Here is a 27,301-nt window from a genome sequence, read left to right as displayed (position 1 = left end):
GCTACTATTAAAGAGCAAGCAGCTCCACAAAACAAGCCATGGCTTCAGGCCACTGTTCCTTAGAACAATTCAGAATAGGTAAGTGTTAACTTGTCATTTATACATATTAATTCTACATCTACCTTTATATAGTCAAAATGCATATGTATAATTAGAACAACTCTCCTCTTTTCTACCCCCATCCCTCACCACAAAAAAAGAACACAGATTTCCACAGGTTCCATTGACCACAAAGATGTAACAAAGAAATTTAACAATAAAAAGTATTACATATTGAAATCAGAGAAGACCAAATCAGTTCCTCCAAGTTCAGTATGAATATCTAATTAAAAATTAATTTACCATTATGTGATCTAGGTTAAAACATTAATAACCTTAATTTAAAATATAATTGTGAAGGGGGGCTGAAAACAAATAATTTTAATATTAGAAAAAATATGAAAATAAAATTTTAGTGAGTCAACTCAGCTATACCATGCAACCTCCTTACTCTTTTTTATCCTTAAAAAAAATTTTATCAAAGTAGAGTTGACTTCTTACTCTTAATAGCCAGTTAACCTAGAGGAATTTTCATAGTTCCTTCTAAGCCTTTTGGAATAAGTAAATAAGTAAGTTATTTTCCAAAGAAATAAGAATTAAGCATTTCTAAGGAGCTATGTTCCAGATACTGACAGGGATGCCTAGGTCTAAATATCTCTCAGATACCTCCTGCCACTTAGCATAATTTCATTGTAAAGATAAAACTTATCTTACTTTGTCAGACTTAAAATGAATCCAAAGTTACCACAGTACATGTGTATACAAATACTTATTTTCTACCTAATAGTCCTTTTAAGGATTAAATTTACCTCTAAGTTTAGACATGTTGAATGTCAGTGTAATCAACATCACTACTACTATTTGAATGTAACTGGAAATTTTCCTATCAACCATCTCAAACTATATACTGACTTTAAGTAACCCCCTCCCAATTCGAAGCAAACGTTTTTTCTTCTAGATAGAAGTGCTAAAAGGTAATTTGTTAAAGGGAAAAGGAATGTTCAGCTATTACATGAATGAATACAAAGAATTCCTAAAGTTAACAAGAGAATCAACTTGCTATATAATCTCTGTTCTTGAAGTACTTTTGCCTTGAAAATTATCTTTCCAGAGTTATCTGGTTTTAAAAAGTATTCTCGGGAATTCCCTGTCAGTCCAGTGGTTACGACTCTGCGCTTTCACTGCCGAGGACCCGGGTTCAATCCCTGGTCGGGGAACTAAGATCCCGCAAGCCACACAGCGTAGCCAAAAAAAAAAAAGTATTCTGGTTTATGACTTTTTTCAGGGGAAAAAATAAAAGAATACATTAAGCTATACTTTAGTTGACTTCAATGTCCTTCCATGACCTAGCTGGGCCAAAAATCAAGTTATGCAAATGAAACTTGAGATCTGAAGGTTTTTGTTTTGTTATACACTCTTATCATTGATTACGTGGTTTGATTTAATGCCTTTGCTTACTGATATCCAACAGCATGGGCATTTTATAAAACGAATTACAACATTTAGATTACTTTTGAGTTTGGAACAGCCTGATATTGACGAAAAGTACAGAGTTCACCTTTAAGGCACATGAGGCTATACAGAGTAAGCCACTAACAAAAAATTCTGCTAGAGAATCCTGGGAACAAGACTTCTATATTTGTCATGTACTAACATTTTTGGCTTAAATATGAAGACATTTGATCAATTTCACAATTTTTAAAGCTCATCAGAATCTGGATACCTTTATACAATAGTTTCTTGAAATTTTTCCTTCATGAGGGGTTTTAGCACTTTTAAGAGCTAAATAAAATGAAATGTCCACCCAATTCATGGAGTCATCGAATTACAAGTCAGTTTCTGGGATTAATTCAGCAATATCTAGTTAACCCAAAGGACTGACGAAACGGACAAAACTGCCAACACACCTAACTAAAAATAAGACAAGTCTCAAGAAAAAAAAAAAGTTATTTTACTCTAAGTTCTTCTTGGGATAGAATGAATTAGCCCTTTATACTCCACTACACATTATACTACATTGCCTTACTTTAACTCCATTGCAAAACTGTGGAAAAAGACATGCCATTTTGTTTAAACTCAAGGTTCACACTTTTAAAAGCTGTGGTAGGGACTGACAGGCTTCTACGAAATCTTTTTTTTTCCAGTTTTGTTGAGATATAATTGACATACATACGAGATCTCTAATAAAATGTTTCTGGATAAATCTGATGTGACTTTATCATGCCCTTAGTTAACAAGGCTTATTTTTTATCATGCCCTCAGTTAAGAAGGCTGATTTTTAAAAGGAAAGACTTATTTGCTCCAACATCAACTCTCTACAGATGAGAACTGACACTGGAGCAAATAAATCTCACATTTTTATTAATTGGTTAGTTGGGGTTTATATTTAAAAAGAAATAAATATTGAGTTGGATTTGTTTTAAATTGAACTCAGAAAGAGACCAGACTGAATTTATTACTTATTCCAAGAAAGAATTCAAACTTCAATTACCTACAGGAGGCAATAAAACCAAAAAAAGTATAGCACATTAACAAAGATGAGAATTTTTTGTCTTTTTCTGCTGTTTATTTGGGGGGGGGTAGGTAGAGAAAAACTTTGTAATCTCCCTCTTCGATGATAAGCAAACCCAAGTTGCTTAATTTCTTTTCTTTTCATTCTTTCAATCTCTTCCAAGCCAACTTAATGAGCTATCTCTAATTTATGGTACCGTAAAAACAGCGCATCCAGTTTACACAAAATTTCATGGCGCACTTTACTATAAACACTCAAACCTTTATAAACTTTAAAAATTGGCTCTGTGGTGCTTTGGTAAACTTGTTTAATAGTGACTTAAGTTAAATCTAGGGTAGTAAGACTACGTGATTGTTGGGAGAATAGAGGAATTGGTCTTATTAGGATTTTCTTCTACTGGTCACTGTCAAGTAAACTGTTGCCAAGTGTTTAATAGATAAATGCTGCTCTATGATCTCCAAAAGTAGCCTGTTTTCCTTGAAGAGTAGGTAAAGAGAACAGGCAATCATCCCCTGGAATTTTGCTTTTGCTAAGAGCAGGTAGAGAATTCACCTGTATTTGCTCTTCTCTCCATTTACTCTTAATATATTTGGAAGGGAAAACAACGAGGTGGACCCTTTCTGTCTTCCTCAGAATATTCTGGGATCTATCCCCAAGCTCTCTTTGGGCCCTCTAAGCTAGTTAGAAGCACAAACAGGGGGTAAGAGGAAAGTCAGAAGGACTACTCCAACTGATAACCATATATACGTATATACTTTTTAGTAAAAATTTGAAGTATGAATTTAGTAGTCTTCGAAATGTTACAACCATACCACAGTCCTCAGCAAAGCTGCAATATATCAATTTTTTCCTCAGTTTCAATTCTTTAACCTTCGGGGAACCAAAATAAAATCAAAATTTCAAAACACATGACTGTAAGAAAAGGTTAAGCCTTTCTATCAACTGAGAATTAAGAATCTAAGTTGTTAATCTTTTTAACAGGTTACTTGATATGATACAATGTAAAAAAAAAAAAAGTAGGACTCTATCAACCGCTGACTCTAGAGTTTAAAAAATTATTGATTACAACTCCTCCTACAAAATTATGATTACCTCCCAAGTTTCCACAACAAAAAGAAAATTATGAAAGTCAGAAAGCAGCTTGATTGTCAGTAGTATCAGTTTCCTTTTTTTTTTAACCCATGTGAATGTTTAAAGATTTGTGGAAAAATAAAAGGAATCACACTACTTCTAATGTTCATAACAAACTCTCCATGAAAACATTTAAAGAGACTCCATGAGTTCACATTTAAAATTAGAGTTCTATTAGTAGCCAAGAAGCTAAGTTTTTTTTTTATATCTCACTGCTCAGTGTATTTCTAGCGATTTATAGAGTTTAGCAGAACTGTAAGGGTTTTCTTTAGTTAATTTTGAACATTAACCTGTTCACATGCCAGAAGCTGTTACACCAAATAGTTAAAAATTAGAGCTGTGCTGAAAATAAAAAGACCTACAAAAGAACTTGATAGAGATATTTTCTGCCTTTAAAACCGTTTCACAGCCTAAAATTTCAAAAAGCAGTGGAAAAGCAGAATTGGTTGTTTTGCTTAATTGATTTCTCCATTTGAATATTAATCAACATAGCATCAAGTCTAAAATTCAGCCACTAGTAACATTATTTTCTCAGTAGTCATCACTTGCAGAAAGGATTCTGAATTTACATAAAGTGAAAAACAAAAACAAACCTAACGAAAGATATCAGGGCCTGTTTTTACACCTTTGAGTTAATAATGAATGAAAACAGATAGAACTAAACCTAATGAAGGCACTATTGTAAACAGCAATCCACACCCTACCCCAACCTGGAAAAAAGATGTCCACTAGGAATTGAGAATTATGCTACGGCCCTTTAGAAAAACTAAACTAAGAAATCATAACATTAAGAAGGAAACTGAATTATGATCTCTACATATGTATACTGACATAATAGACTATTTGTCAGCAGTACCTTAAAGTCTTCTAAACTGTAAAAGTACTAGTCTTTGAAAAAGCCCACTTAACCACCCTGAAGTTTAAATAGTCAAAACATTTACTAAATCAGTGGTTCTTAAAACTAGAGTGTGTGGCAGAATAACCTAGTGCCTGTTAAAACACAATGCTAGGCCCCTCCCACAGCATTTCTGATTCACTAGGTCTGGGGTGGGGCCCAAGAGTATGCATTTCTAATAACTTCTCAGCTGATGCTGAAGCTGCTGGTCTGAGGACCACCTGCTGAGAACCACAGACCTAAATTATGAATAGTACATCAGCACAGCCCTAACCAACAAAAGTTTGGTCAAGATGCATGTAAACAAATAAGGATAGAATAATGCTTAGAAAGAACGCGGATAAATTCACCCTTATTACATCAAAACATCTACATCTGCTTCGTGGTCTTCCTCAGTCACTTTCAAGGACAGCACTTCTTCATTAAGGAATAGCCCACTGAGCCTCTCCTTCCGAGCCTGCCTCTGCTCTTTCAGCTGCCTCTTGCGCAAGGCCTTCTGCTGTAACTTCCGCTGCTTGGATCGCTTCTGTCAAAATAAAAATTTCTAAATCAGTGAGGTTCAGTTCTGGCCTATCTACCCCAAAGTATTTTATGGATCAAATTCTATATTTTCTGATTAGAGATGTTCAAATTCCTCTGCAGTACAATCCTGGTTCCAGTAAGTGAGCCATTAGCTTAGACATGAAAATGATTCTTCAAGATTCTATTTCAATGGTATTTGACCAGTGAATCTTCTTATAAGGAAGGGTTGAAACTTGATCATTTGACTAGTTATGGATAACCAATCATTTCTTAGACATTTTTATATCAAATTAAGGCACACTGGTGTCAGTGCAGGGGAAAGATGTAGTGAACAATACTGAATACAAATATAGAGAACATTGTCAAAATCTCTAATGCTTATGCTTTTAAGGTGCCTTTCATCCAAAAGCACTAGCAATTTTACAATGGCTGGGAAAGAACCATGTCTTTTTCATATTAAGCAAACACCATCTTAAAAGTCCATTAGAAACCCAGTGGGTACTCTATTCCTTGTCACTGGTGAACTGATGCCAAAAAGGAATGACCACATATCCAAAGGAAACCCATGGCAACCAACAAATCTGGCTATGTTTCTGCTACTTTGGTAAGAACCAGGGAAGGAATCACTGTGTATCCTTGTCACCACTGGGTTCCCAAAGAGTTATAGAGAAACCCTTATCATCCATAAGTTGGCTCCACACTGTCGCCACTGCAAGGAACCGAACTCCCCTGCTAAGCGTCACAGAACCATTCTATATACATTTAAACTTCTTATTTATGTGCCCAATAATATTATACAGAATTTTTTCAACTGTCAGAAGAGTAGACAGAAATTAGAGAAAGCATTATTACATTTTAAAAAGAGCTAAGAAGGAACATTCAAGATTAAAACATTAAGAAAACATTTAACACACACAAAAAACATACAGAACATTTTTAGGAGCTAATAGACAGCAACATCAGCAACATAGTAAGGTCCGCTTAGTAGTAAGCTGCAGTCAGTATTGCAATCTTGAGACTCACTCATTATTTCCATCAATTTATCTTACTTAAAACAGACATAAAAATCAGATAAAATTGAAGGTAATATGGCTGTGGGTCAAAACAGCATTTCAAAGCACTCAGCCTAGAGGGCTTTGATCAGTAGGAGAGAATCCTGCTTGTTCAATTAAAACCAAAACCCACAGGCATCTATACAGCAGGATAATTATAACTCTTCAAGAAATTTATATGAAGGAATACTAATGTTAATATTGAAAGGTAAAGTTTTGTATTGATTAGACGTTTTACTTTTGAATCCCGAATCCGCTCTGCTGCACTTGCAGACAAGTTGCTGTCACTGTGTGCTCGACTCATGTTGGCACTGGAGTTTGAAGCAGAGTTTCCAACACTGGACCCACTGCTGCTTGCAGAACTGACCATGCTGGCACTGCTGCTGCTGGCACTGGCACTGGCACCGCTCACTCCACTGGTGCTTGCGCAACTAAAGTTGCTTCTCTTCCAGGCCTCTCTTGCAGGCCGTAGGCGAGGGCTATGCTCCTTGATATAGTTTCTGACCTTGGAACAGACAGACAAAAACTGGTTACTGCTGTTCCTCGACATTCTGCCTTCAAAATAATGGAGAAAAGAAGAATATTGTACTTAAAATTGTCAAAAGTGCTACAGATGCACATAGGTAGAAAATAAAGACAAAAGAAATCTCTAAATGTAGAAACAAGTACCAGAAAAATTGACAATGTTCAAAATTCTAGAATACATATTATGAAGTTAGATTTTTAAAAGCATATAAAATATAATCAGTAAATGGAAGGCTACTAGCCTCTAGAATTTAGGATTATAAGAAAATAACACTCAGAAACAGAAACTAACAATAAAATAAAATGCATAAGAGTAGGCATTTTTTAAAGGTTGCACCTTAAGATGATTTAAGTAAGCTGCTGATTATATCTAAGATTAGAGTGTTTCCTAGATCTTAGCTAGGGGCCCACAGTACCTGTCTTCAAATGCAAGGCATCAATTTACCATACTAATGAAAAATGGGCTGGAATGTAGAAAATTATAGTATGTCTGTTGAGAGAAATACTGAGAGAAATTTTTCATAAATGATGATAAATGCAAGAAAATAAAAATTAGAACATAAGTACGCATTCAGCTATGCATCAGAGAAAGAGAAGTAAAGAAGATACCAGAAATGTGTACCTCAGAATAGCAGAAGGAAAATTCATTGTTTTATCCTAGCCAGGCTCAATTACAGCATAAGACTATTCAGATCCCCCAGCTCAGATGTTCACTCAAGTACAGCTCTCAATAATCAGTATTTTGATTCTGTCAATTGGTCTTCTGTAAACTGAGTTAGAATAAATCTATACTTTAGCATAACCACCCCTTAAATTGTGAAATTAGGTTTCAAAATCTGCATAACTAAAAAGCAGGTTCTAGATCCACATGGTCCCAGAAAGGTACAGCCAGGTGAGATGTACATAAAACCTCTTAAAACCACATGTTCTAATATTACATTTCACAGCAGTGATTTTGACCTTAATTATTTATGTATTTACATATGACTATTCAAGTATACATGTTATAAAACAATGGTATTTTCAATAGCTGTACAATCTGTATTTTCTTTACATACCTGCTTCAGTTTTTCATCTGTGAGACAGTTAAGTTCAATAATAAACTCACTGTCTGTAGGGGAGATTTGAGCAGAAGGATCAATTATTTTAATAATATCAAGTTGCTCCCGAAGACCCATCTCAGTACTGACTTTACGACTCAGATACTCAATATATTCCACCTATATGATGAAAAATTATAATAAACAAGATCAATGCCAAAACCTCTTTTAGTGTGTAATTTTTAATGTTTTAAATATCAGAAGCACTTAATATTATATTTGTTCCCTGCAAAACAATTAGTTAGAGCTCAAATTCATATTTACTAAGCAATCCACATTTATCCAGTAGCTTTAAATAGGCAATAAATCAAGCTTCACATATGTGTGGTTTTTTTTTTTTTGGCCACACCAGGCGGCATGTGGGATCTTAGTTCCCCGACCAGGGACCAAACCTGCATCCCCTGCATTGGAAGCGCGGAGTCTTAACCACTGGACCACCAGGGAAGTCCCCCACATATATGCTTTTAACTAAGAATGTTGAGATCGCTACCTGTTCATCATTTGTCATTGCACTCCAAGGAAGTTCATCTAAATTCCGGTGCTTGTTTTTCTTTTTAGGAAGCAGGCAAGGTGAACATGGAATACTGGGTATGACATCAGAAAGTACATCACTCCCACTGGCAATGTCACTGCCTGGTAACTTTATAAAAATAAGGAGAAGGGGGCAGGGAAAGAAAAATTAAAATAAATTTAAATGCCACATGTTTTGCATTGATTAAAAATGACTTTAATAAAAGACTAATGACAAATACAGAATCAGAAGACACTAACTCTGATCCACTCCTATGTTAGACAAAGCAGCAACATCAACATACTCTTTGTATATACAGTCACTTATTCAATGAGAGATATTTTCCAAAAGCTTAAAATCACAATCAAGGCTTGTTAAAATGCTAACTTAAGAGTCAATCATCATTAAGGTTTTAAATTCATAATGTGAATGTAGGACCCACACAGCATAATGAATAAGGAGCACTAGTCTCCATCTCAAGAGACCTGAGTGATCTGCCACCACCTGGCTCTTTGCCAGACACTGTGCTAGACATACTGCCAATATAAAGACAAATCATGGCCCTTGTCCTCATGTCTGTATTCATAACCTCGAGACAATTAAACTAATTTAAAATATGTTGTTAATATAAAGAAAAATACTTTAAAGACCAGAAGTATTATAAAAGAAAAATTAGAAAAAAATGGCAAGAGACAACGTGTAGACAAAGGAGAAAGCAAGCAAGCCTAACACACAGAAAATCAAATCAGCAAAAATATGTGCTATAATTTTATACTGACTATTAAAAATCAGTTAGAATGGATTTCATTTTTTAACAGCTTTGTTGAGCTATAACTGATATACAAAGAACTGTACATATTTCATATATACAATTTGATGACTTTGGACATATGCATACACCCATGAAAGCATCATCACAATCAAGGTAATAAACATATCCATCACTTCCAAAAGTTGGAATGGATTTAATTTTAAATAAGTGTGTTTAAGTCATTTTTCAGAAAGATAAAATATTTTCTTCTACCATGGGTACATAACAATCTTCAAAAATAATGTTTTCATTTTTACAATGCACAAAACAGCACCTTTTTGTTGTTTTGGTTCTATAGACTTTGCAATTATATCTGAACTCTGGGTGATTACTAGGCTTTTGAAGTTACCAAAACATAAAAGCCATTTTATCCAAGCAGATTACTGCAATCACATGTGTTTGGCCTCCTATTGTATCCACAGCACTTTAATAGGTACAGGGAATCCAAAGGAGTGTAAGTCGTGGTCCTTACACAAGAACTTTATATTCTACTTGGAAAGATAATACAATAGCACAAACATATAATTTTTGTGCTATAATATAAACATAGTGTGAGTTGAAGCTACAAGATTAAAGCTTAGAGAACTACAAGGGGGCAGGCACTGGGGAGTCAACTGCATAGAAGAGATGAGTGAAGCCACAAAAAGGGGGTTGATCACTACACAAGGTGACCATGATGTTTAGAATGAAGTTATCCACGTTAGCTATTACTCTTAAAAACCACATTTTCACTTTGACTGTCATTGATGAATCTAAGCATATAAGTGACATCCAACAACTCTGTATGACTTCCTTTAAAATCTCATTAACTAACACTGCTTGTTCACCCTTAGCCCAAATGTTACCTAGTCAGTGTAATGAAAGAATGATTGCTGAATGCACACATGAAGGCCATCTCTTTTTCAGCCTTTAACGTCAGTAAAACATTTTGCTATTTTCCCTTTGAAAAACTTCAAATCACAACATTACTATGTTAAAGATCTCCCTGGGGTTCCTAAAACAAAATGAGATGCTCCTTATCAGATGAAAGGCCTCCCCTACTTCAAGCTCCTTTGATAAATTAGGTAGAGAAAGGAACTCTCAAAGTATCTATACTCTCAAAACTTAAGAAAAGAATTCATCTAAATCTTTAGCCTATATCGGCTAAGTGCCAGACTGTATGTTAAGCATTTTAATTTGTGCCTTTAATTCTGTTTACATGTTTGTTGGGGGGTGGGTGGTAAAAGATAGGCAATTAATGATTCTTTGGCCATTTTTTTCTGGGGAGAGGTTAAAAGATCCCAAACAGAGTTCAAATCAAATCCCAGCCCCACTGCTCACTAGTCATGTGATCTTGTGTAGGTTAGTTCCCTTCTTTGAGCTTCAGAGTCTTCAGTAAGTTATGGTTACTGTCATCCATCTCAAAGGACTGTTGAGAGATTTACGTAAGGTAACATGCCTGGCACATGGGTGATACTCAATAAATCGCAGTATGTCCCTTTTTCTATACCTTGCCATAGTTTTAAACCCTTTTAAAAAAGGAGCATAAACCCTCAGAGAATACCTCATGTTGCTAAAGTGGCTGGGTTAAATTTCACAAGGTAGTCTCTTGGAATGACAGCATGGGGAAAAGGAAAAGGTATTCAGGTAAGGAGAATAAGTTAATAAAACCATAGGTGGAAGAAAAAAACATAGGATGAGGTTAAGGAGACCAATATAATTAAAACAGAAAATCAGTGCTAGGGATTTGAAAGTTTAACAAACGAACTAGAGCTGTTATATGATATGAAGAAGTAGGCCAATAACATTTCTAAGTAGAAGTAGTAATGATGAAATTGGTCTTGAGGGTAGATGAGTTAAAAAGCAGTATGGGGACAAAACAGAGGAAAGACTGGAATTAGGAAGCTCTTTTCTTGTGATCTGGGCCTGGACTAAAGATGGGAGCACACAGGGAAATTTTCAAATGAAATATAATTTATAAGATTATTTGATAACTGAATGGATAAGGATAATAGTCAAATGGCCATATGTGAGACCAGAAGAAAACTGGCAACATTTCACGGTCATACAACCCACCCTGGTTAACATACAACACTTAAAGACCTCATTTTTTATGGCAAGAGACCTGAAGTAATGTTACATAGATCTTCTAGACCTACACCTCATTTTACAAATAAGGGAAAAATGATATCCAGGGAGGGTCATACGGTTAGTGGCAGCATCCAAAGAAGGACACAAGTCTAGTGCTTTCGACTATGTCAGCCTGTCCTGCCCTGCAGGTAGTTTGGAATGAGAGAAGAATGCAATTTGGGATATGGAGAGTTTGCAGTGATAATGAGAAAAGCAAGTACAAGTGTCCTTTGAAATGACAATAATCATTTTACAATACACTATAAGACATGTCACAAAGCAGAGTCTTTTTTTTTCCCCCATGGAAACACTGTAATTGGAAGTTGCATTACTGATCAAGGACTCAGCATCAGATAATGGGCTAGCACTAAATAATAAGGTCATTCAACTGGAAATGTCAAGTAGTCAATTGGAGATATGGGATTAGAGCTGCAGATGTACAGGAGAATTAATTGTATGTGCTCCTGTGTATTTATTAGACAGCAATTTTCCATTTTATAACTGATAATATACTTCAGGATAAAAATGCTTAATAATTCTCATCTCGTATTTTTCATGGACAACAATATTTGGTGTATCTATATTAGAATCAGTAATTGTGACAAGTAAGGAGAATTAAATCAAACCTCTGCCATATTTTCTGCAGTATGCAGCAAAATTTTATGAGTAAGCTCATTTCTGTAACAGCTGATGCGCAATTTCAAATTGTACCTCTAGGTTTCAAGCATGACAGCTGAATTACTCACTCTTTAAATTTTCTATGCTTTCCTGCTCAACAATAAAATAATTTCTCAAGTTCTAGGACTAGTCAAATATATCTTTAATAGTAAAAGGACTGCAAGCAAAGAAAACTATCAGCAAGGCAAGATGTTTTCATGCTCCTTCAAATGCTAAAATGCTACTTCATTCTAAGGTTAAAATCCTGCCTTATCAAGCAGTTAGCATTTCTCTTCCCAGAGAATCTATGAATCATTTATATTTACTTTAGTAGTAACTGAAACATCTGTTTAAAAGAAAGATTTAAACAGATGAAGATTTTAATCACAACAGAGGTAATACGAATTTTTAAACTACAGTCAACGATTTTTAGCCTACATTAATCCTAACACATAATTTGTAATTATCTTCTGGGGTAATTTATTGTTCATGATTATGAGATCCCACAAAGACAAGAGAGCATTTTAAACCTTTCAGCATATTTAAACGGCAAATATCCATGGTAACAGAGTACCTACACTCCAATTTCAGAAGTGGAAAACACATTACTAAGGCAGGCCTTATTTTTGTTTCAGTGTTGTGAGTCATGTGCATTAACAGTGAGTGGTCGGGGATAGTTTTCCACTCTACTCATAAAATTAGTGAAGAAGTCAGCAATTAAAATTAAAAAGCGCCTGCCATTTTGCAACATTACGGATAACTCTAAATTAAGTCACATGAAATAAGCAGAAAAAATATTTATCAGAATTATCAGAACTCCATTTGCTTATACTGTGTTAAGAATCCTTGTGGTCTTATTTTCAATACAAAGTGTGCACTTTAAAAAAATGAGGCACTGGGAAGTAGGGAAGGGAAGGAATGGGAGCTTGGGATTAGCAGAGGCAAACTATTATATATAGGACGGATAAACAACAAGGTCCTACTGTATAGCACAGGGAACTATATTCAATATGCTGTGACAAACCATAATGGAAAAGAATATGAAAAAGAATATATATATATATATATGTGTATGTATGTATAACCAAGTCACTTTGCTGTACATAAGAAATACAGCATTGTAAATCAACTATACTTCAATAAAATTTTTAAAAAATGAGGCACTGAGAAATAAAAAAGTACCCACACAAAGATGCTCACTGCTGTGTTATCTATAATAGAAAAAGAACTGAAACAGACGTAAATAGTGGAATGGTTTCATAAGTTCTGGCATACTAGAGTACCAGGACTATTATGTAGTCATTAAGTGAATAATTTGCAGATCATGAAAAAGTTTATATGTTAAATGAGAATTTTATTATAGTATCTTACCCAGAAGAAAAGGGAACACTGCCCAACTCATTCTATGAGGCCAAAGTGATACAAACACATCACAAGAAAGGAGAACTACAGACCAATATCCCTTATGAATACCGATGCAAAAGTCCTCAACAAAATACTAGCAAACCAAATCCAGCAGCAAATTAAAAGGATTATATACCATGACCAATTAGGATTAATCCTAGGAATGCAAGGGTGGGTCATCATACAAAAATCAATGTAGTACATCAAACTAACAGAATGAAGAAACTGCGTGATCATCTCAACAGATACAGAAAAAGTGTTTGACAAAATCTAACACCCTTTCAGATAAAAACACTGAACAAACTAGGAATAAAAGGGAAATGCTTCAATATGATAATAAAGGACATTAGTGAAAAACCTACAGCTAACATACTCAAAGGTGAAAGACTGAAAGCTCCTCCCCTAAGATCAGGAAAAAAACAAGGATGCCTGCTTTTGCCACTTCTATTCAACACTGTACTGGAGATCTAGCCAGGGCAATTAAGGAAGAAAAAAAAAAAAACTATCCAGATTGGAAAGGAAGAAGGAAAACCATCTCTATTCAGAGATGACACGATCTTAAATATAGAAAACCCTAGAGAATCCACACAGAAAAAGAGAACTATTAAAGCTAATATGTAAGTTCAGCAAAGTTGCAGGATACAAAATCAATATACAAAAGTCAACTGTATTTCTATACACTAGCAATGAATAATCCAAAAAATGAAATTAAGAAAACAATTTCATTTACAACTGTATCAAAAGAATAAAATGTTTAGGAATAAAGTGAGCCAAGGAACCATAAGACTTAAACACAGAAAACTATAAAACATCATCGAAAGAAATTAAAGAAGGCTTAAAGACATTCCAGCCCATGTTCATGGATTGAAATATTTAATAATACTGTTAAGACAGTAACATTCCCCAAATTGATCTACAGATTCAATGAAATCCCTATCAAAATTCCAACTTCCCTTTTTGCAGAAATGGACAACCTGATCCTAAGCTTTGATAAAGAAGAACAAAGTGGGAGAACTCACACTTCCTGATTTCAAACCTTATTACAAAGCTAGAGTAATCAAAACATAAGGATAAGGATTTCCTGGCATAAGGATAGATATATGTATCAATGGAATAGAATCGAGAGTCCAGAACTAAACCTATAAACACCTATGACCAATTCATTTCTACAAGGGTACCAAGACCATTAGATAAGGAAAAAACTAGTCTTTTCAACAAGTGGTGCTGGGACAACTGGATATCTACATGCAAAAGAATGAATTTGGAAGTCCTACCTCATGCCATATACAAAAAGTAACTCAAAAGGATCAAAGATCTAAATGTAGAAACTAAAGCTCTAAAATTCTAAGAAGGAAACAGATGAAAAATCTGCATGACCTTGGATTAAGCAATGGTTTTTAAAATATGACATCAGAAGCACAGAACTCTAAGAAAAAATAAATTGGACTTCTATAAAATTTAAACTTTTGTGTATTAAAGGACACTATATCAAATGAAAAGACAACCTACAGAACGTGAAATATTTTTGCAAATCATGTATATGATAAGAGCCTAGTAGCCATTACATATAAAGTACTCTTACAATTCAACAATAAAAGACAATGCAATTTAAAAATGGGCAAAGGATCTGAATAGACATTTTCCCCAAAGAAGATATACAAATGGTCAATAAGACATGAAAAGATGCTCATCATCATTAGCCATTAGGGAAATGCAAATCAAAACCACAATGAGATACCACTTTACACACAGTAGGATGGCTATAATAAAAAAGACGATACCAAGTGTTAGAAAGGATGTGGAGAAACTGGAACTTTCATGTATTGCTAGTGGAAATGTAAAATGGTACAGCCACTTTGGAAAACATTTTGGCAGTTCCCCAAAAAGTTAAACATAAAGTTATCACATGACCCAGCAACTTCCAGTGTATATCCAAGAGAATTAAAAATATACGTCCATATAAAAACTTGTACCTGAATGATCATAGCAGTATTATTTATAATAGCCCCAAAGTGGAAACAATCCATCAGTTGATGAATGAATAAACAAAATGTTATGTATCCATAAAATGGAATATTCAGCCATAAAAAGGAATTGCTATGGACTAAATGTTTGTCACCCCCCAAATCCATATCTTGAAGTCCTAATCCCCAACATGATGATATTTGGAGGTGGGGCTTTGGGAGGTAATTAGGTTTATACGAGGTCATGAGGGTGGAGCCTGTGTGATGGGATTGGTGACCTTATAAGAGGACCAAGAGACCAGACCTATCTCTCTCTCCCACCTCTATGTGAGGATACAGCAAAAGGCAATCATCTGCAAACCAGGAAGAGGGTGCTCACCAGAACCTGTCCATGATGGCATTCTGATCTTGGACTTTCAGGCTCCAGAACTGTGAGAAATAAGTGTTTGTTGTTTAAGCCACCCAGTCTATGGTATTTGTTATAGCAGCTCGAGCTGACTTAAGACAGGAATGAAATACTATATGCTATAACATGGATGAACCTTGAAAACATTATGCTAAGTGAAAGACCCCAGACACAAAAGGCCACATGTTATATGAGTACATTTATATTAAATATCCAGATAGGTAAATCCATAGAGAAAGTAGATTAGTGGTTGCCAGGTGATGGGGTCAGGGGGAAATTGGGACTATCTACTAACAGGCATTGGTTTCTTTTGGAGTGATAGAAATGTCCTGGAATTAGATAGTGGTGATGGCTGCACAACACTGTGAACATATTAAAAATCTCTGAATTATACATGTTAGAATTATTAAAATGGTATATTTTATCTCAATTTTTAAAATTTTTAAATAATTTTTATCCAAATCATATTTACAACTGTATATGAAATAGAAGCATTTGAAATAAAATAAAATTTAAAAATAGAGGGGCTGTGGATTATATTTTCCTCTTTAAAAGCCTCTCAATTTTCAGTATAGCATTGTTTATAACAAGAAAAAACCGAAACCAACCTAAATATTCATTATTAGGGAACTGATTAAATTATGATGCAGTTATCAAAAAGAATGAGATATAGTACAGGTAGTTGAAAAAAGCACAGGGCCAAACAGTGGCTGAAGTATGATCCCATTTTTGTGTGTCTTTTTTTTTTTTTTGGTGGGGGGTGCCCTCACCGAGCAGTATGCGGGATTTTAGTTCCCCGAACAGGGATCGAACCTGTGCCCCCTGCAGTGGAAGCGCAGAGTCTTAACCTCTGGACCGCCAGGGAAGTCCCTTTGTGTGTTTTTAACGCTGTGCAAGCATACTTGTATCTGCACGAGCTCTTAACAGTGGTAACCACAGAAGAGTGGGACTTGGAGACTTATTTTTAATTTTATGCTATTTGGTATTATTTGATATTTTAATAAAAATTGCTTGAAATAAAATGTTTGATTCATCTTTTGGAAAACAACTTCAAGTATTTAGATGGCTTTCAAACATAGTAGATATTCAAGTATTTGTTGAATATAACAGTTGCTGTATGCAAGAAAAGCTTTTTCAAACGTTATTGTGTTTTACAATCAGAAAATGGATGTTGCCATAACATGATCTACATTTTCTGAAAGACTGTTTGGAAATGCTGCCTTATGATGAGTGCAATTTGCCACAAAGCCATTTTATGTGGTATATGTGCCACAGAAGAAAAAACATTGTTAGGTGAAAAACATCTCTACGTATGAAGAGAATACAAAATGAGAAATTATATTCCTAATAACAATGAAAAATTATGTATTATGTAGTGGTTTGTGATCTTAGATCTATAACGTGACCTTGATGTAAAGGTATTGTGCCTATAAGGACATGAAGGCCATTTATCAATAAAGAGAAAATTTGCTTGGATTAATGCACAGAAAGGTACTAATGATATATAATAATAGGAACATTATACAAGTATTAAATTACATGAAAATGTACAAAAGGTACCTGTAGCGTGAGAAGCCTAAAAGGTACGTTAGCAAAAATAAAGGATACATATTTCTTCTAATTCTTAATGCTGTCAGAGAATCTCCAAGACTGAATAAACACTGGAGAAATTTACTTTAAGGTAGAGATGAAAATACCAAAACAGAAATTCATACTTCTACTTATGGAGTAATGATGGCAATATAAGAAAAAAAATCCTACCTGCCATTCAAATTCGCTATCTGACCAATCCCAGTATGTGCTAATAGAAGAAGAGACATCACTGCAGACACTCCCCTCAGGGAATAAATCAAAAGACGTGAAGTCCTGATCATCTAATAGGGAATAGCAATCATCTTGATCTCCAACAGAAACTGATGAAAACAGCTCCTCACTGCATTCTGAGCTGGCCACACTTGTTCCACAGGAAGTTAAGTTCCACCTTAAAAACAACACAAAAGAAATCACAACAGAAACTACAGAATCCACACAATTTTAAGATACAAATAGGATACGATTAGTACATTTATGAGGAATATGAGCATATTTTTAGATACGATAATGATATTGTGATTATTTTCAAAAGAGCTCTTATCTTTTAAAGATATATACTAAAATATTTATGAATGAATATGTCTGGGATTTGTCTCAAAATTATAAGGAAGGGGCTGAGGAATGAGTAGGGGTATAGATAAAGCACACTGCCATATGTAATTGTTGAAGCTGCACGATGGGTATATGGGGTTCATTACACTATTCTCTACTTTCATATCTGTCTGACTGGAGCCGGACTGAGTTCAAATTCTTGCTCTGTCACTTGCCTGCTGTTTGATCTCAAGCGAAACAAATCCTCCCCAAGCCTGGGTCATCATCTTTAAAATGCGGTTACTATTTACATTATATGAGAATGCATACAGAGCACTCAGCAGACATAAAATGTGCTCAATACATGGCAGCTATTATTATTAAAGAAGAGAGTAGCCAGTGCAGGGCAGAGAAAAGCACCAACAAAGTACACAGGTAGAAGCTCAAAGTGTTTCTTATATTTAAGTAACCTTTACATATTGATGATATACAGGATCATTGCAAAGATGTTGGAACAAGAAAGGAGTGACGAATAAGATTAAAATGACCAATAATTCCACTAACTAACAATAACTGATCCATAATGTTTTGGCACTTTTTTCTACATGCATATGTATATTTTTACAGAATCAGCATTGTGTGTGTGTGTGTATGTGTGTGTGTGTAGATAGATATTAGTATCCTACTTTTATTCACTTAACATTATATACTGAACATTTACCCAACTATATTACTTGAAAACATTTTAATGCCTATATAATATTCCACTGATTAAATGTATCATAATTTATTTAACATTACTCCTTCAATAATAGGTACTTAGGCTGTTTCCAATTCTTTTCTTGGTATTACAAATAATACTGAGATGAAACCGTTTTGTTTATAATTATTTATCTAAATATATAATCTCTCAACATAGATTATTTGAAAGGAAATTACTGAGTCAAAGAATATGAACACTTCTAAGGGTGACAGTATACTTAGCCAAGTGCCTTTTCCGAAAAGGCTGCACTAATTTGCCTTCCCCAAAGCAGTCCATAAAAGTGCTCATTTCACCACAACCTTAACAGCACCAAAATTTTCATTTTTAAAAATTTTACCTAGCTGTTAGGAGAAAAACATTTTTATATCAATTTTTATTTCTTTGATTACTGGCAAGAGCAAAATGAAAAATAATTATTAGCTATTTTGCTACAGCATTTTACTAGGTATTAATATTTTCCTTGTTGATTTTGTTAGAGTTCTTTATATGTTAAGGATATTAACATTTTGTCTGTATTATTCGTTGCAGTATTATATATTTTTAATTTTTTTATCTTGAAATCTACAAATCTGTTTTCTTTTATAAATTTCCACTAGCTTTATATTATTAATGAGATAATCTTCATTGCTTTGGCAGTAGCCTAGGGAAATTAACCCTTAAGACATGATTTAGTATATCTGATACTAATAAGGTACTAAAATAATGACTTCCTGAAGAAAAGCTTGTTATTACCTATTATTAGGTTGTTTCTCACCTTTCATTAAATCCAGTTTTTTCCTGAATTGTGTATTCATTTTTTAAACTTCCCCTCTTATTTTATATAGCTAATCTTAATTCCAAAGTTCTTGATTTACAAAATTTGGGCATCCTGACAATTTTATGGCACCTTTTCCTTTGTACTAAAGGTAGAGTATTTTAAAGCACTGAAACACACACACACTCTAAACTATTATAGTTCAGTAATATAAAAGCAGAAGTCAACAAACTTTTATAGATAGGCAAAAACCTAAAATTCACCTAAGAATCCTAGAATACCTTGTAATATTACCTAGTTTCATCACATGCTTGCTAGGTAAGCAGTATCCTCATTTTTAAAAAATCAACAAACCTGGTAGAATTAACCAAATTGCCTCAGTCATGCAATAAGGCAATAGAAAGCTGTGAATGACAATTACAGTGAAAGTTCTGTCCTTTCACACACTCAACAAACATTTAGTCAGCATCTTCAGTGCGCCAAAGCACTGTGTCATGTACTAGGAAAAGCTGTTAGATAATTGTTTTTAATGAGAATTTCTCTTTAGCTTCGAAAACTTAGTAGAAATGTGTTTCCCTTCACGAGTAATAATGACTCTTTTTTAAAAACTAAGCCATATTTAATAACCTAATCATTAGATCACTGACAAGGGAGTCAGGAATTTGCTTGGTTTTGTGCTCTTACCTTAGGGCAAAATCAGGATGTTCCTCAGTTTTCCATATCTATAACTTTATAACAGATATTACAAGGTTCTGGGTATTCTTAGAAGCCTTAGCTCCTTGTTCTTTTCTTTTTTTTTTTTTTAATTAACAGCAGCAAGGAAATTGGTCTCATACTTGAAACAATCATTTACAAAATAGAAAAATAGTACTTTGAGTTTTTAAAAAATTCTATTATCTTCTAATATGCAAACATTCTTATTATTTTAAGACAAGGTAGATAAAAACCAAGTAGGAAGTACTTTCATCCACTGCTGGTGGGAATGTTAAATTGGCACTGGCATAATCTTTCTGAAAAGCAATTTGGTAGTGTATATATAAAGAGCTTTAAAAAGGTTCATTCCTTTGGACTCAGTAATTGCCTTGCTAAGAATCTATCCGTTTCCCCAAATAGAATTTTGGAAAAAAGATGTATACACAAACATGTCCAAACAATATTATAATAGCAAAAAAAGGAAAAACAAATGCCCCCAAAACATTGGGAATAATTAAATGATATATCTATATCTGAATAATGGTGTTTTAAAAATCATATTTTCAGGCTATTTATTGAAAAAGAAAATAAAATGTAACTGCAAATAACCTAGTCACAAATTATATATATAGCCGGATCCTGATTTTTAAAATTATGTATGTACAAAGAAATAACATTAAAAGTAACAACAGGGAATTCCCTGGCGGTCCAGTGGTTAGGACTCGGCACTTCCACTCCGGGGGTGGGGGTTTAATCCCTGGTCAGGGAACTAAGATCCTGCTAGCCTGCTAGCGATGTGGCACGGCCAAAAAAAAAAAAAAAAAGGTAACAACATCAAAATGTAGACAGCTGTTATCTTTAGTGAAAAGGATCATAAGTGGTCTTTACAGTTTCGTATATGCCCACAATTTTCTATAATGAACTTTTATAATAGAAATTTAAGAGATGCTTTTAGACTGTTCTGTTGGTTTCAAATGTGTAATGGAAGGGCACTGTGCACGTGTGCTCAGCACTGAACTCTTCAAATTTACAAAGCCCTTACATCTTACTCCACTAACAGAAAACTACCTAACACTAAGATCCTAGCTATAACCATGCAATTATTCACAAAGGAGACTTTCTCCATATTTTAAAAGAAACGTTGAAAAGAATCCATGAAATGGGGTTTAACTCAATAACGAGGCTTGCTGCCCAAATTTTAATTTAAAAAAAAAAGCCAAGAACATTTATCTGCAAGGCTTTTTCAGCAAGAATACACAGATGAAAAGATTTCAGCGGTATTTTTCTAAAATTAAGAAAAGCATGTGCACCACATACATTCTTCTGCAGCCCTTTCTCTCTCAGGTAGACCTATTACCTCCCAGGATAAGAATCCAGCCAATGAGCACTGTGGAATACAGTCCTACTGTCAAGTTAATGAAAGTCATTCCAAATCCATGCCATTTATTCTCAGTTAACAGTCCTCTTTGTATTCCTCACTGACTCCCTGCCAGAATCCCCATACAGCCACCCTGACTTCTGCTACTCCTCTGGAGCCCAACAGGCCATCAAGGTCCCAAGTTAGAGCAGATGACACAACCCCCCTACTTTACTCATTCAAATTTCCAACTCTCCTCCCAGCGACCTCCATTGTCTTGGGATCCTCACCCATCCCTCCTACCCCCTCTACAGTCTGGGAAGTAAACAACATTCCATGTCATTTCTAAGGCTAATTCTTCCATTTGGCCTTTTGAGTTAATCCCATCCATCTCCTGTCATCCCACCTGCTCTTGTATTTTCAATTTCTCTCTTTCCTGTGGGCTGCTTCTAAGGAGCTAAAATATCTGTTCTTGGAAAATACATAAATAAACAAGGCAAAAAACAAATGAAGAAACCTTCACTTTTTTTTCCCCAAATTACCACATCTCTCCTTCCTTTCCCTGCTAAATTTATTGAAAAGTGTCTTCTATTCTCTCAACCTCTGTAACCCCACAGTTCCACTCCTATCACACTACTGGAATCTCTGTTCTAGAAATCTACATTTCTAGCCTAAATAGTTCTCCAAAGCCTGATCCCCATTCTCAATTTGTCACAACAAGCCCCCAAACCAAATTCCTCTTGCCTCTGTAATACATCTCACTTCATGAAACGTGGTTCTCCCACCTGTAACTCACAACTCTTCTGCACCTCTAATTCTCTAACAAGACAGGAAAACTGTGGGTAGAACAAAAGGCACACGGTAGTCTTGGGCTTTTGCTAGTTAATGGTGATTGAAAATGGGGCTCTGAAATCACAGAACTGAGTAACTGCTTTATACAATACGTAGTTCATTTTGTATCCTGCCAATAGGGTATACAAAAGTGAGGCACTGTCCTCCCACATGCTTTTCACAATTGTTCAATGTCAAAGTACTGATGTACTCCTGAAAGAGGAAGAGAATAACACACTGAGTAGTTCATATTAACCTCCTTCATCTCGCAACTTAATTACAGAACCTACCAATATCATTATATTTTTTTTCAATTTGCTAAATGATATCCTTTTTTGATGACAGTGGAAGTTACCGTGGACAAATGCTAAGAGAAAACCCACAATTACACCAGAAAAATCCTGTCCCCCAAACTAAAAAAAAAAAAAGCCTTAGAAACTATATATATATATTCCATATTGATATTTCAATTAAAAATGAAATGTTTTAAGTTTTTTTGGCTTACTGAAGTTTATTTTATTCCCCCCAAATTCTAGACAAACCCAACTTGGTGATAAAATCCTAAAAGATACTCCTAGAAAAGTGAATTCTCAGGAAGCTGGCTATGTTCGTGTAATTTATTTTCCACTGAACCCAGACCAGTGACACACCAATCTAAGTCACAGGTGACTCTAAACGCAACAAACATTCAAACTTAGGAATCATAAGTAATAGTGCCTTGACTCTTTTGATTAATGAAGACTGCATAGATACCCCAGAGTCCAGTAAACGAGCAGACACAAAATCATCATCACCATAAGGCCCTTATCAACAGCATTATTTAAACAATCTCCATAGTTTTGTTATCAGGTAACAAGGAAGAAGCAAAATAAAGGTAAATCAAGTACCTACCCACTGACAAGCTTTCTATTTTCAATGAAACTTGTTTTATAATGATTAAACCCAAGGCACGATATCAGAACTCAACTATTCAGATCTGATTTGTTTTGGATTGTTGCTTGAATTGGTGAATGATGTGCTGTGACCCATACAACTCCAAAATAAAAGAACTCCCTAAACTAAACTTTGCCCACATACATGATTTAGCTGTTTTCTTCTCCCTGAAAAGAAATAACTGGAAGCATATGGTCCTCTCAAACGCCATCCTGAGGAGCGGGGTAAGAAGGCAGAACGTTCCAGAAGGAGAAAAGATTTAAAAAGCAAGGTAGCCTAGGGCAGAAGCATCACCTGCTGTAAGAATTGCTAATTCTGCTTCCCCTTATCTCAGCTGAGGAGGGTACAGAGCAAGATAGACTAGACCTCCTGCTACCATTCGAAGCCTTGTGAAAAGTAGGGTAGCAGAGGGGGGTTTTAAGAAAGCAGGCAGTAACTAGAAAAAATGCTTGACTTGGGAAAACTGGGGCTGAACAAGAACCTCCCCCTCTATCTTCACCACCTCATGCTGGAAACAACCTTGACCCTACCAAGGTCTGTAAGACAAGGGGTAGAAAAACACAAGGAAAAAATGGGGAGGAGGAGAAAGAACAGAACAAGCTGTAAGAAATGTATTATTCACCATGCTTCCCTCCCCATCACCCCCACACATTTTGGCAGCACTTACCCTCAGCCTCTGTCCCCACTCCTTTGCCCTCATCATCAGAGCAGGCTAATTCTGAGATCATTTAACTTTCCTGTGTATATGATTTATTCCAGTGCTGCAAAACTTAAAATATCCAATATGTGCACAAGTATTCTTTTACCTTATTTTCCAATGCAAACAATTCTAAGCACACTTGATTTCATAAATATGTTACATTCATGCTATAGTCACATCATGGGTTTCTGTGAGTTAGTCTAAGAAACCATAACAACCATTTATAACACTGGAGCCATTAGTTCTGTTCCAAGTTTCATCACTGGCTCCGAAGGAGTAATCCTGGCTTTGCCTGACTCGGTTTTATTAACTTTAACACAGTCTTTTCTCTCTGGGCCTCAGTTTCCTCATTTTTGCAATGAGGATTTGGAACAGTTGTAACAAGTTTACTACCGTTTTCTTTTCAAATGTGTTATAGCGATGTTCTGTATGATTATTTAATTGTAACACCTTGTTTCCAGACTATAACTTTCTTTTAGGTAAGAATCATATTTTATATATTCCTTGTACTTGGTAGAAGGTTAGTAACTCTGTAGATTGATTTAAGGGGTTGGGGGGAGCATGCAAAAGGCATTAGAATGTGGAAGGATTTGTTTGTGTTCATATTGTAAAGTGGACCAGAAATCAGAACTAGACTCCTTAATGCAACTCCAGTATTTTCCATAGCTGAATCCCTCTCTCTCTCCCTCCTCCCTTGTTCTCCACCCCCTCCCAGGCTTCTGTGTGTGTGTATACACATATATACATATAATATGCACCTATGTTATAGGTTGGGGTATGTGTAAAACATCTTCAAATCCCCCACATTTGATATAACACAAATGCCTGCATCAGAGAATTCTCCAGAACACTCTACCTTCCAATAAAACCAGTTAGGGGATGCACCCTCTGAATAAATTTGTATAAGCAAGCCCATCCTAAGCTTCGCTGCATCCTTCCACTGGGGGAGCAAACCAAAGGATGTGCTTCAGGAAGGAATCTTCCAGATTTAAGCTTATACATTTTGGCAGGGCCTAAAGCGCTAGGGCAAAGAGTTCATTGAGCAAAGAAAAAAAAAGAATCGCCTGGTTTCCTAGAGCTTCACTAAAAAATGGGGGGTTGGGAGGTGGAAATAGGGCTATGAAACAGGTTAAAAATTGGGAAAAGGTAGATTCTAGCTTTTAAAGTGCCACCTTTCAAAAAGATCGACTTTTGATTTTGAGCCATCCGAAATCCTCTCTATGGAGGACTGGATTGTACCGGAAATGGAAGGGGTTAAACTTTTGAGGGTGGATGAAAACAGGGAAGCATCTAAGAATCAAGGGTTGGGGTTTGGGATTCACAGGGTACAGATGGGGCGGGAGGGGGAAGGGAGGAGTCGCTGGGTCAGAAGATGAATGGGGGAAAAGAGAGAGAGTAAAATGCCGGCCAAAAGGAAAATCGGAGGACAGGGGTGAAATAGTGAGGGGAAGAGGGAAGGAGCCCGGGAATGAGCGCTGGGCGGAGGAAGGTGGGGGAGGGGGCGACTGGAAACGCAGACCCGAGGCGGAGGGCCAGAATGGGGGGAACCCGGCGTTCTCCGGCTGGAAGCAGGGGTGTGGGCAGTCTGCCCCTGCCCTCAGCGGAGGTTTGTACCTGTTGGTGTGGAAGCGGTGGAGCGGATCCGTGCGATGGCAAGACGAGAGCTGGCAGCCGAAGTCGCTGATGTCCAGGCAGCCCGGCTCCTCGCTCGGGCAGGTGCCCACCCCGCGAGGGGGTCCCAGAAGCGGGAAGGGCTCCTCGGGGGTTAGAAACTTCTCGTACGAAGTGGTGGCTGACGCTTCGTCGGACATGGTTGGAGATGGCCTGGCTCGGGCTCCCTCTCCGGCCCCCGACTGCTCCCGCGACCGTCCCTGCCCCCACTCTAACCTGTCCGCTGTCGCCGCCGCCGGGGTGTGCCCGCCGCAGCTCCCTGGCAGGCTGCGCACCGCGGCCCACCGCTGCCCGGGGAGTGCCGAGCGGCACGAAGCGGCTGCTCGAGGCTACAGGCGCCTGCCGGCCACTCAGTCAGCGCCTCAGTGGCCTCTTTAACCACCTCAGCCGTCGCTGCCGCTGCCCGGCCCAGCCCAGTCAGCGCAGCGCCGCGCCGCCGCCGCCAACCGGCCCGCCCACTGCGCTCGCCGCTCGCAACTGCAGCACTCAGCCCGACACCCGCAGGGAAGGGAAAGGCGGTGGGAACCCGCTCCCTGTGCCCCCTGCTGGCGCGGAGGAGGAACTGAATCTCCGCCCGCCGCAGCCCGCGCCTCCGGCTCCGCCCCGCCCCGCCCTGCCCTCCACGCGTCGAATCAGGGATTCCAGGCGCTGGAGAGGCCCGGCGCTTCAGGTCAACCTCCTCCTCCGCTTTCTCACCCTCGGCTGATTACTAAGCAGCAAGCCGCAGTCCTGAGAAAAGGGACTTAGCTAAGGTCACACTGCGGTGCGTGAGAAAGAATCCGGAGGCCCTGGTTCCCAGCACACTCGATCACCCTGTCCCAATTCAACAAGTAATTATTGAGCTTCTGAAGTGTGTGTGCCCAGCACTGTGCAATGACCTGCAGGGGAAGTGGGCCAAGTAGGAAGAAATAGTCCCTGCTTCACCCTTGATCACCTAACCCCAGAATTGCGCAACAGCCACCAGGCTACTTAGAGTTGCTGGACACGTAGTGTTCTTTTGTGCTCTGTGCTCTTGCATTCTGCTTGGAATGCCCTGCCGTTTCTCCACTGCTAATCCTTAAAGCCCAGCTCAAACGTTACCTCCTCTGTGAAGCCTTCCCTGACTCCCAAATGAGACTTAGGTATTCCCGCCAATGCTCCCGTAGAAGATATATTATGGCGCTAAACTTGTTCAACTTAAATCAACTTACATGCTTTTCTTTCTTCCTACCTGTTTCTCTTTTCTCTGTTTTCTAGACAGCGGTTCCAGATCTTGGACACGTAAAATTTTTAAAAATAGTCGGAGGAAAACACAACATTGCCAATTACTTATTTTGCCAAACAAAGACAATTTTTAAAACTACCTACTACTATTTTATAAAAGGAAGCACATTTTAATATAAAATGATAAGGGCATAATCTCTCAATAAAAAAATATATTTAGCTTCATGGGAAAGCATCACAATGAACTTTGAGGGAAGCATAGAACTAAAGTAGGTGGAAAGGAGAGGAACAGTGAAAGAACGCAGGAGGAAGGGAAGGAGAAAGGGGGTTGGAGAAGTGGGGAGTTTTCACACGAGCCCCAAACAGTCTTAAACTCGGTGCCTTGTCCTACCAATGCAACTTATAATGAAAACAGCTCCTCAACCACTCCTTAAAACGTCTTGCTTCAGTTATTTGGTTACCCAACTGTTGAGTATGTGTGTCTTCTTTCACTTAATTTAGAGATCGTAGAAGTGAGAGTGATGATGGTTTGACCTGTGGTCCCAATGCACCCATTCTCAGGGGCCTGGGACTAGTGAGACAGAATGGCCCATAGCTTAGTCCCCACAAACAAGAGACTTGATTGTCCAAATGA

General features: G+C 36.9%; 1 protein-coding gene across 2 annotated transcripts; it reads right to left on the bottom strand.

Moving 5' to 3' along the window:
* Positions 1-434: 434 nt before the first annotated feature.
* FAM199X (family with sequence similarity 199, X-linked) lies at positions 435-25,910 on the bottom strand. Of its 2 annotated transcripts, none has more exons than XM_036840355.1 (6): positions 25,408-25,910; positions 17,400-17,619; positions 8,267-8,416; positions 7,735-7,896; positions 6,390-6,656; positions 435-5,103 (listed from the first exon to the last, which is right to left on the bottom strand). In XM_036840355.1, exons 1-6 carry the CDS (start codon positions 25,602-25,604, stop codon positions 4,933-4,935), a joined length of 1,167 nt encoding a protein of 388 aa, XP_036696250.1. In that variant the 5' UTR covers positions 25,605-25,910; the 3' UTR covers positions 435-4,932. The 2 variants fall into 2 exon arrangements, with proteins under 2 accessions (XP_036696250.1, XP_036696251.1); XM_036840356.1 differs by having other exon boundaries at positions 6,519-6,656.
* Positions 25,911-27,301: the final 1,391 nt, after the last annotated feature.

The sequence above is a fragment of the Balaenoptera musculus genome, chromosome X (assembly GCF_009873245.2).
Source record: "Balaenoptera musculus isolate JJ_BM4_2016_0621 chromosome X, mBalMus1.pri.v3, whole genome shotgun sequence".
Classification (NCBI taxonomy): Eukaryota; Metazoa; Chordata; class Mammalia; order Artiodactyla; family Balaenopteridae; genus Balaenoptera; species Balaenoptera musculus.
The sequence above is the reverse complement of the archived record's forward strand: the minus strand, read 5'-3'. Positions and strand labels throughout refer to the sequence as shown.

What these genes read in the sequence shown, in the direction of transcription:
- FAM199X (XM_036840355.1), bottom strand. Translation starts at nt 25,604, where the DNA reads ATGTCCGACGAAGCGTCAGCCACCACTTCGTACGAGAAGTTTCTAACC. An exon ending in ATAGCGAATTTGAATGGCAG is followed by an intron (nt 8,417 to 17,399) that starts GTAGGATTTTTT and finishes ATTTTTATAAAG; the next exon opens with TTACCAGGCAGTGACATTGC. An exon ending in CAGATGAAAAACTGAAGCAG is followed by an intron (nt 6,657 to 7,734) that starts GTATGTAAAGAA and finishes GTCTGTTCCAAG; the next exon opens with GTCAGAAACTATATCAAGGA.